This window comes from Trichosurus vulpecula, chromosome 4, assembly GCF_011100635.1.
Source record: "Trichosurus vulpecula isolate mTriVul1 chromosome 4, mTriVul1.pri, whole genome shotgun sequence".
In the NCBI taxonomy this organism is placed as follows: Eukaryota; Metazoa; Chordata; class Mammalia; order Diprotodontia; family Phalangeridae; genus Trichosurus; species Trichosurus vulpecula.
The window spans coordinates 275,519,172-275,532,583 of record NC_050576.1 but is presented as its reverse complement, the minus strand read 5'-3'; the positions used below and the strand labels follow the sequence as shown (position 1 = coordinate 275,532,583).

The 13,412-nt window shown below is 38.5% G+C and overlaps 1 protein-coding gene across 1 annotated transcript in view; it reads right to left on the bottom strand.

The window, feature by feature from the left end:
• Window positions 1-354: 354 nt before the first annotated feature.
• Window positions 355-13,412, bottom strand: part of LOC118847109 (putative serine protease K12H4.7) — a 30,949-nt gene continuing 17,891 nt past the window's right edge. The window contains exons 6-9 of the mRNA XM_036755708.1: window positions 10,905-11,127; window positions 5,660-5,801; window positions 5,268-5,424; window positions 355-525 (exon numbers count right to left, since the gene is read on the bottom strand). Of these exons, the coding sequence (XP_036611603.1) occupies window positions 355-525; window positions 5,268-5,424; window positions 5,660-5,801; window positions 10,905-11,127 (693 nt within the window). The remainder of the gene's footprint in view (window positions 526-5,267; window positions 5,425-5,659; window positions 5,802-10,904; window positions 11,128-13,412) is intronic.

The following is a 13,412-nucleotide window of genomic DNA, read 5'->3' as shown; positions in this document are numbered from 1 at the left end:
AGACCACCTGACCCTTCAGTGTAGTTAAATTGGAATAAACTAGAATAGTTTAATACATTCTGTGGGAGAGGCAAAAGAGAAGGAACAGGGAGGAAAATCTCATTTCAGCAAAAAATTTTATTGGGGCAGCTAGGTGGTGCAGTGAGTAGAGCACCGGCCCTGGAGTTAGGAGGACCTGAGTTCAAATTCAGCCTCAGACACTTGACACATCTAGCTCTGTGGCTGGGCAAGTCACTTAATCCCAATTGCCCTGCCAAAAAAAAAGCCAAACAAATAATTTTGTTGCTTTAAAATATCATGTAGGAATCAGCTTCTCTAGGCCAAGCTTTTCTGTCTGTGCCTCAACTTCACCTGTCAGGTAATGCATTCAGAGGCCAGTCTTTGGATACCATCAATCCCTCTCATTTCAGTGCCTCCTTTTAGATAGCCATCTGAGCAGGGTGCTGAAGATAAGATGTCGTGCGGCTTTGAGATTCTCTGGATCATTCTTTTGGTTTTCAAACATCGCTTCACAGTGGGAACTATCTGAAAGATATAAACATAAAAACTGTCAATATTACTGTTAGCTAATTAATGTTTCATCTAAAACAACTGGCCAGTTGTTTTAGATGAAACTGGGCGGGGAGGGGCAGTGTTGCTTAACCTCCACAGCTTTAGTGAATATAATTTTTAACTTCCTTGGCTAGGTGGCCAGTGGAAGTGCACAGAGTGCTGGGCCTGGACTCAGGAAGAACTGAATTCAAATCCAACATCAGATAAACATATCACACCTTGTTCCAGCACTTAGGCAAAGATAATAGAATATAACTTTGATGGTGGCCAGCACACAATAGGTGTTTAAAGAATGAGTGTTGATTAATTGAAGTGACTTGAGGGCACCAGGCAAACTTCTATTAATGTGTCTAAACTTCTCCCTCTGGATCTTAGGGATCTTTAGGTCCTTAGTTCTTTTTTTTTTCTCGAAATACCCTTGAAAGGGATAAGGAATTAGACTTTATCAGGTAACATCATAATAGGAATTTGTTGTCTATGGATTAGCTGGAAGCAAGTCCTTATGGGAATGGTGAATAGGATGGAAGGTATAGGGGGAAAGGAGGACCCCAAGAAATGGGAAGAGAGATGCTAAAAGGGAAAATAGGAGGATGCCAAAGGCTAAATAGTCCCCTTCTTAATTTTGTCTGTTGAGGGAGCTACATTTAATTTACAAAAATACAGCTGACTTTTTTGGCTACAGTCTCTTAACAGTATTTTAAAGGCTTTTAGCTCTTTTATGAGATTCAGTATGGCACAGGGAAAAGAATGCTGAATTTCATCATGGAATTTCTAATTCTGACTCTGCTTCTTATGACACTGGGTAGGTCATTAACCTCTCTAGGCCTGAGTGTCCACATCTGTAAAATCAGAAGGTTTACAACATTTCTGGCTCAACCTTCAAGAGACTCCTATGAGAATTTTCCTTTCCTCTATTTGGACATCCCTTTTTCCTACTTCTAAATGGAAGAGAGCAACATCAGTTAATTTCTCAGTGATTTGATGTTGTGTAAGATGAAAGGTTTTCCTAGGATAGAAAGAACTCAGTCCAGCTCCTTAAACAAAATCTCTGTACTAGATGAGATTGAGCTAAAAAATAGACAGCAAAAGGAAGAAAGGGGTCAGGAGGACCAAAAATTGGTAGGGAGATCAGCAGGATTAGAAAATCCTTTAAAACTTGAGTTTTATTTAATCTTTAAACATTAGAAAACCTGGTTTGGGAATATGAAACACATTGATGTAAATATGATTTCTTCCCCTTTGGGTTCCTTTCTCCAATCCAAATCATGATATACTAAGTAAATTAATCCCTAAGGAGGAGCTGATGACGTATTTTACGTTGGGAACTGGTTGAAGCTCCATGTCTATGAGATCGTTAAGGAAGTGGAAATTTTCAGTTCAGCCCTTCTTGGGGAAGCTTCTAGGTGTGACAAGAACATTCAGAACAATACTTTAAACAGTAAAAAAGTGAATACTTTATAATATATTCTTTTCCCTGAAGTCACGCTCCCTGAGGCAAAAGGAACAAAATTATTGCCAACTTGGCCTGTATGAAATCCTTTCCCCTTGTATTGATGTTGGGACTTCATTTCTAGTAAAGTGCTACTTTGATTTCAATTAAGAAAAGCAGAAGAAAAGAGTTCTTTATTAAAAGATCTGATTTGGGGCACATGTGTCTTCAAGACTGTAAGTTATAAAGTTTTTAAGATTCAAAACCATGTGGCCACAAAACATGACAGTTAGGCAGCTTGTGCTGGCAACTACTAGGTAACCTTAGGATTCAATCAGTGCTGAAAATTTTCCCAGAATTTTCTTCTACTGCTGATCCATGTAATTAGCTCAAGGAATAGAATTACTCTCAATCTGTATTTCTCATGGTTTATTTTAAAACAAGTTGCAAGTAAATCATGATGGTAGCTCATTAGATGTTACAGTGATAAGAGGTTTTGGAATGGTGTCTATACTACAGTGGGGTGGCTGATCACTTGTGCCACCCATGGATCTGGTGGCCTTGCACTGTTCATCACTAACTTGGCACAGGACATCTAGGTGGCTTAGTGGATTGAGTGCCAGGCCTGGAGTCAGGAATGCTCACCTTCCTGAGTTCAAATCTGGCCTCAGATACTTACTAGCTGTGTAATCCTGGGAAAGTCACTTAACCCTGATTGTCTGAGTTTCCTCATCTGTAAAATGAACTGGAGAAGGAAATGGCAACCACTCTCGTATCTTTGCCAAGAAAACCACAAATGGGGTCACAACTGTGACCACTGAACAACACCACATACTTGGCACCAAAGTAGGGGTGAAGGAAGAATAAATAAAACTCATGAAGGGCAAAAAAGATTTTTATCTCTTTTGTTTTCACACTCCTCACTATCTATTATAAATCTACTGTTGAGACTGAGAGGCAGCATGCCCTAGTGAAAGGAGAACAGGCCTCAGAGTGAGGAAGACAAGAGTCAAGACCTGCCCCTGACATCTCACCGCTATGGGACCCTCAGCAAGTCATTTAACCCCTCACTGCTCCCAGACTAAGACTGTAATCTAGTCCTTATCCATCTCTGACCCTTACTCCCACACCGGCACAGTGCTCTACACATCTGTTTTACCAGACCTGTGATTTTATTGGCTTAGGTAACTCCCAATGAAGAGCCTCCCCTTACCAATACAGATACCTGTTCTTGCATCCTTATTGACTATTATCATAAGTTGTTTTCACAACAGAATAATAGAAGAGAATTCCTATGAGAACAGTGAACTTTGAAAGGTTCACGTTATCATAAAGCTGTAAATGATAACGTCTTTCCAAAAAATGGGGTTTAAATTTGCCCTCATTATACCACATCTAATCTGAATTTATGCCTAACACAGAAACATAGTAGACATTTAAAATCAATTAAACTTGAAAAACTTTTTACATTTATATTAATTTCAGCAGTTCACTGAATACATGAATTACTTTTCTTGCTGCTGAAGTGCTAACAATAAATACCTGTGCTACACTATGGGTTATCTCATGGAAGGTGTAAACAAATCATATGTAAACCTAGGGTTATCCAGTTAAGATAACAGAAACATGAGTAAACTATAAACTGCGGTCTCCTCCAAAAAGATTGTAAGATCCTTCAGAATAGGAACTATGGGCCTCTATCTCTTTCATGCCTTCCCATGTCCATAGAGCCTAGTGCTCCCATAACAAATGGTACTCCATACATAGAAAAACAAGCAAAAAACCCCCAAACACCAGGATATATAAATAATAGAGCAAGCCTTCTCATGTAAGCCTTCTGAGCTGGCCTTATGATTTGTCACAGATTAGATTCTTACGCTTTTGAGGAATCAACAATAGCTAACATTTGAACCTCTCCATGCTTAATAGGCAGTATTTTTAATGACACTGTTAAAACTCTGTCCTTGGAGACCTTTTTCTATTATTTAAGAAATCAGAAAAAAACTGCCAGTGTTGCATGGTTGAGTCTGACTTTTTGTCGACCAAGTCACAGGAATTCAGTATACCCTGAGCTCACAAACCATGGTGATAGCTTTTACAAGTACCACATTAACATAATAAGCAACAGATTTTGATTTTTGCAAGGAGAACAACATATGAAAATTTTAACAAGGATAAAAATAGATCACTTATCCATCTTAAAACTCACTTTATTAAATCCTGAACCAGAAAAGTTCATTTGGGAGCAGTAAATCATCAAAAAATCATGGGTTCCACTATAAATTCACTACTCTAAAAATTGCGAGGATACAGGGCATATATTGGACACTTACTTCACAACATTTAAGGCTGTTTAGAAAATACAGTGACTTTTAGTTTTAATGAATACCAGGATTCATAACAGGATTAATCTGCTTCCTCACATTTGATTACTAGGAGCCATGTTAAATGCTTCAAGGAAAACCACTGGGCATAACAGTCAATCAGGTGGTTGATTCTGAGTGTTCTCTCCATTTTACTGTGCTGACATTTTTCTGTTTTAGATGCAAATCTGATGATTCATTATTTTCTGAAGAGGAGAGAATCTGGTAAATCAATATTGCTTGTACCAGCATCTCTTCTCTAAGCAGCAAGTATATATGTAGTACTTTTTGTCATTATCCCATTTCATCTTCACACCCAATTTGTGAGGTAGGTGTCATTATAATTCTCATTTTACAGATGAGTAAACTGGGGCTCAGATAGTTTGGCTGACTTTCTATCACAATGATAATATAGGTCAGATTTGAACCCAGAGCTTTCTGATCCCCAAGTGCAGTGCTCTACACTTATGTCATGCTACCTCTAAAACAGAAATTCCTGACCTGAGTACTCTCTGAACTCATTAAAAAAGTTCATATGTTTGTGTATTATATAAACACAGAAACATATCTACATCCATGTGTGTATGTATATGTATTACACAAATATATCTACATCCGTGTGTGTGTATGTGTGTGTATGTATTATATAAACACAAATGTGTCTACATCCATGTGTGTGTATTTTGATCTAATTGGATTTATTTGTAATCCTATAATTTTTGTTTTGTGAATTTAAAAACATTATTTGGAGGAAACAATAGGCTTCAGCAGACAGCCCAAGAGATTAAGAACTCCTGCTCTAAGACTGTACTGCCCATGCTTTTCATTATGATTTTCAGTCCTTTAAACAGAATTAAACAGTACCTACCTTTAATGGATATCCCTAATAAATTTCTTTGCTTTCTGGAATTGATACTTAGTACATGCCAAGGGTCAATGTCACCATTAACAAACAGGATTCTTCTGCCATTCTTGATTAAGGGCGTATAGTAGTATTTGTTGGTTTCATCAACAGATTCAAGCACTGAATAAACATCTAATCCCAAGTCAAATATTGCTTCACATTGATCAATATAATAGCTGCAAAGAGAGAAGGGGAGGGAAAGGAGAAGGAACATGTAGATTGAATATTTTTAATGAATCCCCCTGCCCCTGAAATATAGCTTCCTTAAAGGGCCAGATGAATTCCAGCTCTTCAAGAAGGACTTTATGATAACTCCAACATTTTTTAGTATGCTATTTTCATGCAATTAACCTTGCTACAAAAATCAAATACACTGAAGTTATCTGCCTCTTGTCACAGACTAAAGGTTACTTTGACGATTGGAATTGGCCTCTCATTGGATTAATGTATCGGATACGCTTCTTCTCTTTGCTAAAGCATGCTCTTCCACTCAAGTCTACACGTGCTTCTCTTGTAGCCTTCCTGACCCTTAGACAATTAACATCACCAAAATCTAAAATAGAGAAAATTAAAAGGTTTTCTTAATCAAGGAAATCACTTTCTAAAACTCCTAAAGCAAACACTGAGGAAGGCAGTATAATCCAACCCCTTCCTCCAGGAAAGGGACCCTCATTCCTCTGTCTCAGTTCTTTGTTCCTTATGCCCACAATGTCAGCTCTACCATCAACCCTTACACAAATCATTGATTCTGTTTCTATTTCATTCTTTCATTTATCTAAAATTGGCCTAACATTTTGCCTTGTACCCCTTGTACTCAGGGACAGATGACAGATTTTAGGTTCTTTGAGATGTCAAGAACACTTGCAGTAAAATGTAGAATTCACAATTTGTAACAATCCAGTCAACATACAAATGGTTGTGGGAGAATTATGAACAAATTCACTTGTTTTCAATGAGAAATGATAGCAGATTATGAGTTTTAGATATAAGGAAATTGTCTCTTCTAACTTTGTTAACAAAACTCTATCACATTTATGCTGAATTCTGAGATTATATCAATGCTAAATCCCTTTGTGCCTAGCTAAAACCAATGGTACCATCATTTTAGGTAGGCCAACTAGGGCAAATTGTTCCTCTTCTCTGGGTATCACTTTCCTTATCTAATATGAGGGATTGTTGCAGATGATTTCTGAGGATCCTTTTGCCTTGTACTTTCATCTTACCACATAGAAGTTTTGATTTGCTCTTAATTACTCTTGGAAATGTCCAGATAATGTATCTGCATGTGTCTTTATAGACTATTTCAATTTGTAGGTCTTTTTATCTATATGCGTATACAATTATAAAAAAGTGCTATAATTATCTACCTCACAGGGCTCTTGTGAGGACCAAATGAAATAACATATTTAAAATCTTCTGGAAGCCATCAAGTTCCATATAAAATTTCAGTTATTTGGCTATTACTATCATCATTAGCAAGGTAACAGAGTAATTACTTATTCTTCTCCTATTCAATCACCTTTAAAAGTTGTGGCAGAGATGGCGAAGTATCTTCTCTTAGGTAGGCTTTTGAGTTGGAACTGTTCCTTGACATGAAGGCAGTTCTTTTTCCGACAGGTATTGTTTTCTCATATCTTATTGCATGACCATGACCTGCAAAGCCTTCATGTAAATGTGTTTTACTTTCACTATTTTATTTAAATTGCATCAAACTATAGCAATCAGTGTAGGTGATAGAATCCTGCCTCTAAATCCAATTTACTCGGCAGCAGTAAGAGGTAGTAAACCTGGACAGAACTGAAACATTTTAAGTGACATGTACTTTACCTCAAAGGTAATCCCAAGAAAGGTTGGTGTTTTGAATCAGTGGTCTGGAAGAAACCAAATTCTGTGCAACTCTGATAAAGCCATTGCCTCACTAGAAAACAAAACATTAGTTTCACCAAGCTAGTAAAGGAAAGTATTTTAGTGTGTTTTTGAAAAAACATATATTTAAAGAGAAAGTATTTTATAAGGACATTACTGCTTTACTAGGACAACAGGTTTTTTTTCTCCAATTTTTTATGCAGGTTCTAGATTTCAATTCGGGGCCTGATTTCAAATCTTGACTCTTCTGCCTTCTATCTGAATGCCCCTGAGCAGGTCACTTAACCTCTTAGTCTGTTTCTTCATCTTTAAAATGAAGGGGCTGAGCCAGATAAATTCTATATCAAAATATTCTAGCACCATCAGGAATCTGTCAGGAAGCAATTTCTGAAAGATATCTAGGAGCTAATTATTTCAACGATGCAAACTAGGGATTGGATTGCTGGTTATCATGTTGTCTTTAATAAATGGAAGTTTCAAGCTGTCTGATGGGAGAAAATCAGGGAAGGCATCTCAGCAGAGATTCTGGTGAAGATGTCATTGAAATCACTTTACTGATAACAGTCTCTCAAGTAATAAAATTAGTCACCCTGATAATGTGACTAAGAGACCATGGCTTCTTGATTAGGCATAACAATATGACAACTACAATTCAGAGAGACCCAAGGTTGCATTAGGGCAACGCAAACCGATTCACCTTCTCCCTATGGTAGAGGCAGAAATCTGATGACATTGTCAGTTTCTTAACCTAGGCTACAAAGTGGTCCTTTGATATTGGGTAAGCTTCTTAAGTTCTTTAAGTTGTCCACCTTTCCTGTCATCTCCCTTCTTAGTTTTCTGGTATTGTGGAAAGAAGAGCAACTTGGGAGCTGGAGGACCTGGTTCAGATGCTGTCTCCACGTTTGTCCTTTCTAGCTCAACATGCTGATTCTCTGATTTCTTCATGTGTGATAAGGGCACTGAGGAGACAGGTTTTGCTTGTAAGTTCTAACAAGTATGTATAATGAGCCTCCTTTAGGGCATATGGTCTGATTACTATAATCTACCATGTTAGGACAGGTTTTCACTGTAAAGAGACATACTTTGTGAAAGGGGTCATGGGTTGGTCGGTGGTATATATGAGTTTGGTAATTGTGAGTCTTATAAACAAGTAACTATTTGTATTCGAAATTGCCAAAGGATTCTTTGCAGTGCTAGAAACTTGCACTATTCATAATTGGCTAAATGAAAAAAAATATGCAGTTTCCCCATTCATCCTTACACGAATGACTCTCCTCAAGTTCAATGACCTGTTCTCAACAAAATTCTGTTCTCTTCTTGGGTGCCTTCTGTCTCCTTAAAAATACAATGCTTTTGTCTCTGGAATAAAAGAACCTGGGTTTGACTCCCACCTCTTCTTCTTATATGTATTCTAGGTCCTTAAGCAGGTCAGTCAGCCTCATCTATTAAAAGAAGGGGTTGGACTAGATTGCCTCTGAGGTCCCCTGTTCTAATTCTACAGTCCTATGAAAATTTCAATATGGAAAGAAGTTCAGAAAAAGAATTGCAATTAAAAGTGTGAACTGTCAAGTACAATTTTAGGTCTACAGGAAATTTAAATTTAATAAAAAGTATTACAGTTTTTTTTCTAAATACCATGCTTTCTTGATTCCTCTCATTTGCTGGTTCCTCTTCTCTCTCCCCATTAACTATGTGTGATCCTTCCCCAAGGCTCAGTCCTAGGTTCTTTCCTCATCTTCCCCCATAATCTTCCAAGGGAAGCTAATCTGTTCTCACAGTTGGAATGAGTTAGGAGTTAGAGCCTTAACTTCATCCTTTCATTCCTCCTCAACTCCTCTGCAGCTCAGTGTTTCAGTCATCTGAAGGGCATTTTCTTTTGAGCATTCATCATCTAAACCCATTCACAGCTACTTGTTTCCTCCCATTCCCGGGAAAACTCTCCCTCTCTTTTTTTTTAACCGTTTTAGCCACTGTTGGTAAAAGTGCTGTCATACTGGTACAAGCTCACAGTGTTGAAGTCCTGTTATCTCTGTTCCACCATCTGCAGCCTTCATTCATCTAGGCTTTGACAAGTAATAGCTAGATCATCTGAGTCATCTTGTTTCTCTCCTTCAAATATCTCCTTTTACTCATCTAGCCCATCCCCAGTGACAATAATCAGATTCTTTTAAGTGTTATTCTATCAAGTCGAAGAAGCCTTCACTAACCTCTAACCACTTGTTTGTTTATTTGTTTGTCCAGAAGTATGATTTCAGTGGTGCAAGAAAGTCCCCCAAAGGAAGACACCTGCTCAGTGGATGCTCATCATCCAAAGGGCAGGAATTTATAGTTTTAGAGAGTGTCCCAGAACATGCAGCCAGCATGGCTCAGAGATGGGACTTGAACCCAGGTTTTCCTGACTCTGAGGCCAGCTCTCCATCCCTATACCTATGTTTAATTTGTGTACATGATCTCTGCTTTAGACAGAGAAACCTATGCAGTAACCCTTTGCCAACAGACTTGTGAGTCAACTGATCGGGATTTCTTTGCTGTGTTTGCCTTAATTTTCTGTGTGACCTTGGGCAAGTAACTTTCCCCAGTTCAAATTTCCCTAATGCAAGTTAATTTGTATCCAATATAATACAAACTAATACAAGTTAACCTCTCTGAATTTCAATTTCTCCATATTGTAAAATGAAGAGATTGGAGTAGGTGATTCCTATTGTCTCTTCCAGTTTAAATATATGATCTTGTGATCTGAGGATTTCTCCCCAACTGTACTCTCCTACCTAAAGCTAGACTTCTGTACCACCTTGAGAAATGCCTTTGTTGTGCTCAAGCTTACCTGTTTATTCCCTCTACCTAAGGTACAAAATGCTCTTTGCGGGCTTCAGTTACATAGTTATTTCCCACTGCTTGTGAGGAGGTGAGAAAAAGTGATACAAGGACACCCTCAAGGTCTCCCTGAAGAAGTTTGGAATTGGTTGTAAGACATGAGAGGTGCTGGTGCATGACCACCCAGCATGGTATGCCCAAATCAAAGAAGGAGCTGTACTCCGTAAGCAAAGCAAAATAGCAGTAGCTCAAAAGAAAAGTGAGATGTGCAAATTTAGACATCTCCATTCCAAATTTTCACATGGGCTAGTTGTGCCCTACCTGTGGTAGAGCCTTTCTAGCTCATATTGGTTTGATCAGCCACAGTCGGACACACTGTACCTTGATCCCAACATAGTGATGCCATTTTGGATCTCTTTGAAAATGAAGGACAATAACTGACCGACCCACCAACCAACTGAGGTTTGGTTTGGTACTTCACCAAGGGCTCTAGATGTAGGAAATCATAAGACTCAGGGTTGCTAAGTACACAAAAATCAGCACATCATAAGTGATGGTTATTATCAAAATTCTGATAACTACACTCTGTAATTGAAGTCAAGTAGAGTGCCATTCTGCCAGTGGTGGTTGATGGGTTCAGGATGTTAAAGGGAGCAAAAAAACCCTCAAAAGTAGTAGCATCACATAGGAAATGGCATCTTAGCATATCTTGTCAGAATAGATAGAGTGCTGGACTTTGAGTCAGGAAGACCTGGGTTCAAATCCTGCCTCAGACACTAGGTCACTCTGGACAAGTCACCTAACTTCTCTGTACCTCAATTTCCTCTTGTGTAAATAAGGGTTGAGAGACTCAATGGTCTTTAAAATCCATTTTAACTCTAAGGCTATGATCCTGTAAGCCAATGAAATAAAATAATTTTATGTCCTGAAAATTATTAGAGCATAGATATTAGAAAGGTATTAGAGCATGCCTTACTTCCTTCTGCAGCTTCTCCATCCCATTCAGGACGACTCACACTTGCTATGAATCCTTCATAATTTGCATCCAAGCAGTGTTGAGGGCTTTCAAGAGTCTTAACAAAAAACCGTGCATATCTCTCATATGGTGTTCCAAGTGACTTATCAGTCATTACTTGGCAGAAATAATTAATACTGACATCAGATTCTGTCACCTCGTCTTCAAAATTATAATTTGGGTCCTAAAAAAAGTACCAGAAAAGGAGTGACTGAATTGTAAGCTAAATAGCAGGTTTAAATATTTTTTTTATTGCCTGAAATTCCTACCCCTCTTTCAAATCAATCCATCAACCAACAAATATTTATTACGCAGTTATTGTGTATCAGCCACTGTGCCAAGCTCTGGTCATCAAAAGAAAATGCAAAAACAATTCCTAACCTCAAGGAGCTTATATTCGAATTAGAGAAAGGATATGTAGATAAATCAGCAGATAGAAAGTAGATGGAAGATGTCCTCATACAGGAAATACATTAATCACAGCTTGTTGACCCTGAGAAAGGCCTGTTACAGGCATTGACCCTTAATCAGAGTTTTAAAGGAAGCCAGAGATTCTACAAGGCAAAGATTAAAGCAGAAGAGCAACAAGTAAAACCTATGAGAAATCAATACATGAAGTCAGTTTAACGAGTAGATGAAGGCAGTTCTCAAATTCTTGTCACTTGGCCTTGATGCCAATGTTTGGAGCAGCTTTTTCTCTGTGGAAAACTAAAATTATATCAACTCGCCTCTTTCAATTCAGTAATTCAACTCATATTTAGTATACATGAGGCTGGAATGCTGTGTGGATCTGAGATAAGAAAAGTCCATCTGCTTGAGTAATAGAGTGGGACTTACTTGGCATTTTAGCAGTGAATTGGGTGTTTGTTAGAGAACGTCCCCAGGCAATCATTTAGGGAGCATCTCTTTATTCAGAACTATACTTTCAACTTCTATGGAGGATTGACAGTCACATATTGGGAGAAGAGGGAAGGGCTTGGGTTAATCAAGGGGAAGGAAGGTGTGTAGGTGGTTACTAGAGGTTTGGACTTGTGAAAAAGGCTGGGGTTTGAATTGGGGAAGGAGAAATTTGGAAGAAACTGAGAAAAATTTGAAGGAGAATATTCTCCAGGTCCAGATTCTTCTTTATAAAGGTTTTTGTGAAAGATGATTGAAGGTTGAAGGAGGAGCTGGTTCCATAAAGATCAAAGAGAATCCAGAAGGATTAGAGAAAGAGACTCCAAGACTCTCAGATTATGAAATCTTGGGCAAGAAAATGAATATTATAGTGTTATGCCCTACCCCCCCTTTCAGTTCTCCATCTTGCCCCAGCTCACCCTCTGTTTTCATTCCCATCTCCACAGACCCCACTGTTTGTACTCCCATCTCCACGGACCCCACTGTTTGTGTTCCCTTCTCCACGGAAATAATCCTGCCTCAGCTTGTCCCACTGTTTGTGTCCCCATCTCCCCGGAAATCTAATTGTGTTCTTTCCCTTTAAATATTCTTTCTCTTCCTTTACTCAGGGCTGTTCGATTTGAGCAATTACTCCAAACAGTCGCTTCAATAAATCCACATCTAAATTTATATCTGGGTCTCGCTCGCTTTTTTTGGGCACAACAATAGGAGCACAGTTTGTGTTTTACTCACTGCTCTTGTCCATTGAAGGCAAAGGATAGAGAAGAGAACAATGGACTGAGTGTTGAGAAGATGGTGTCTGAGAAGGAGATTTGGAATTCTAAACCATGGAGGAAAATAGAAGGAGGACAGCTAAGGCTGCCAAGGTTGAATTTGCATGTTATCTAGCAAATCTAATCCAAATGGCTTTAAAAAGAACCTAGGACTTTTCATTGAGGAACAAGGGACTTGGAAGACAGACAGACAGACACACACACACACACACACACACACATACGCACACACACACGTAACATTTTTCAAAATAATTGGTTTCATTTGTAATCCATATATATTCTCTTTGGTGCATTTACAAATCTTATTCTGAAAAGGAGTCCCTTGGTTTCACCTGACATGGTCTATGACTCAAAAATGGTTCAGGACCTTTATGTCATAAACATAAGCTATTTTAGCAGGAAACATGGCTGTTTCTTACATATTTGACACTAAAATGCTCTGTTTCTAGAGGAAACTTTGTCTTATTTTACAGTTGAGTTTGGGACTCGAGCAAGACTTTTTTTATTTTGTTTTTTGTGGCAGTGGGGGTTAAGTGATTTCCCCAGGGTCACACAGCTAGTGTCAAATGTCTGAGATAAGATTTGAACTCAGGGCCTTCTGACTTAAGAGTCAGTGTTCTATCCACTACACCACCTAGCTGCCTCTTCTAGCAAGATTTTTTAATAGAGTGAAAGATATTTTTCTTCAACCACAGTTTCCCTCCCTTCCCCCCTCCACCTTATCTCTGGGACATAACAGCCTGGGGCAAGGAAGAAAGCCTAGGCTGCTTGCCAATGGGACAACTTGGGATGAATG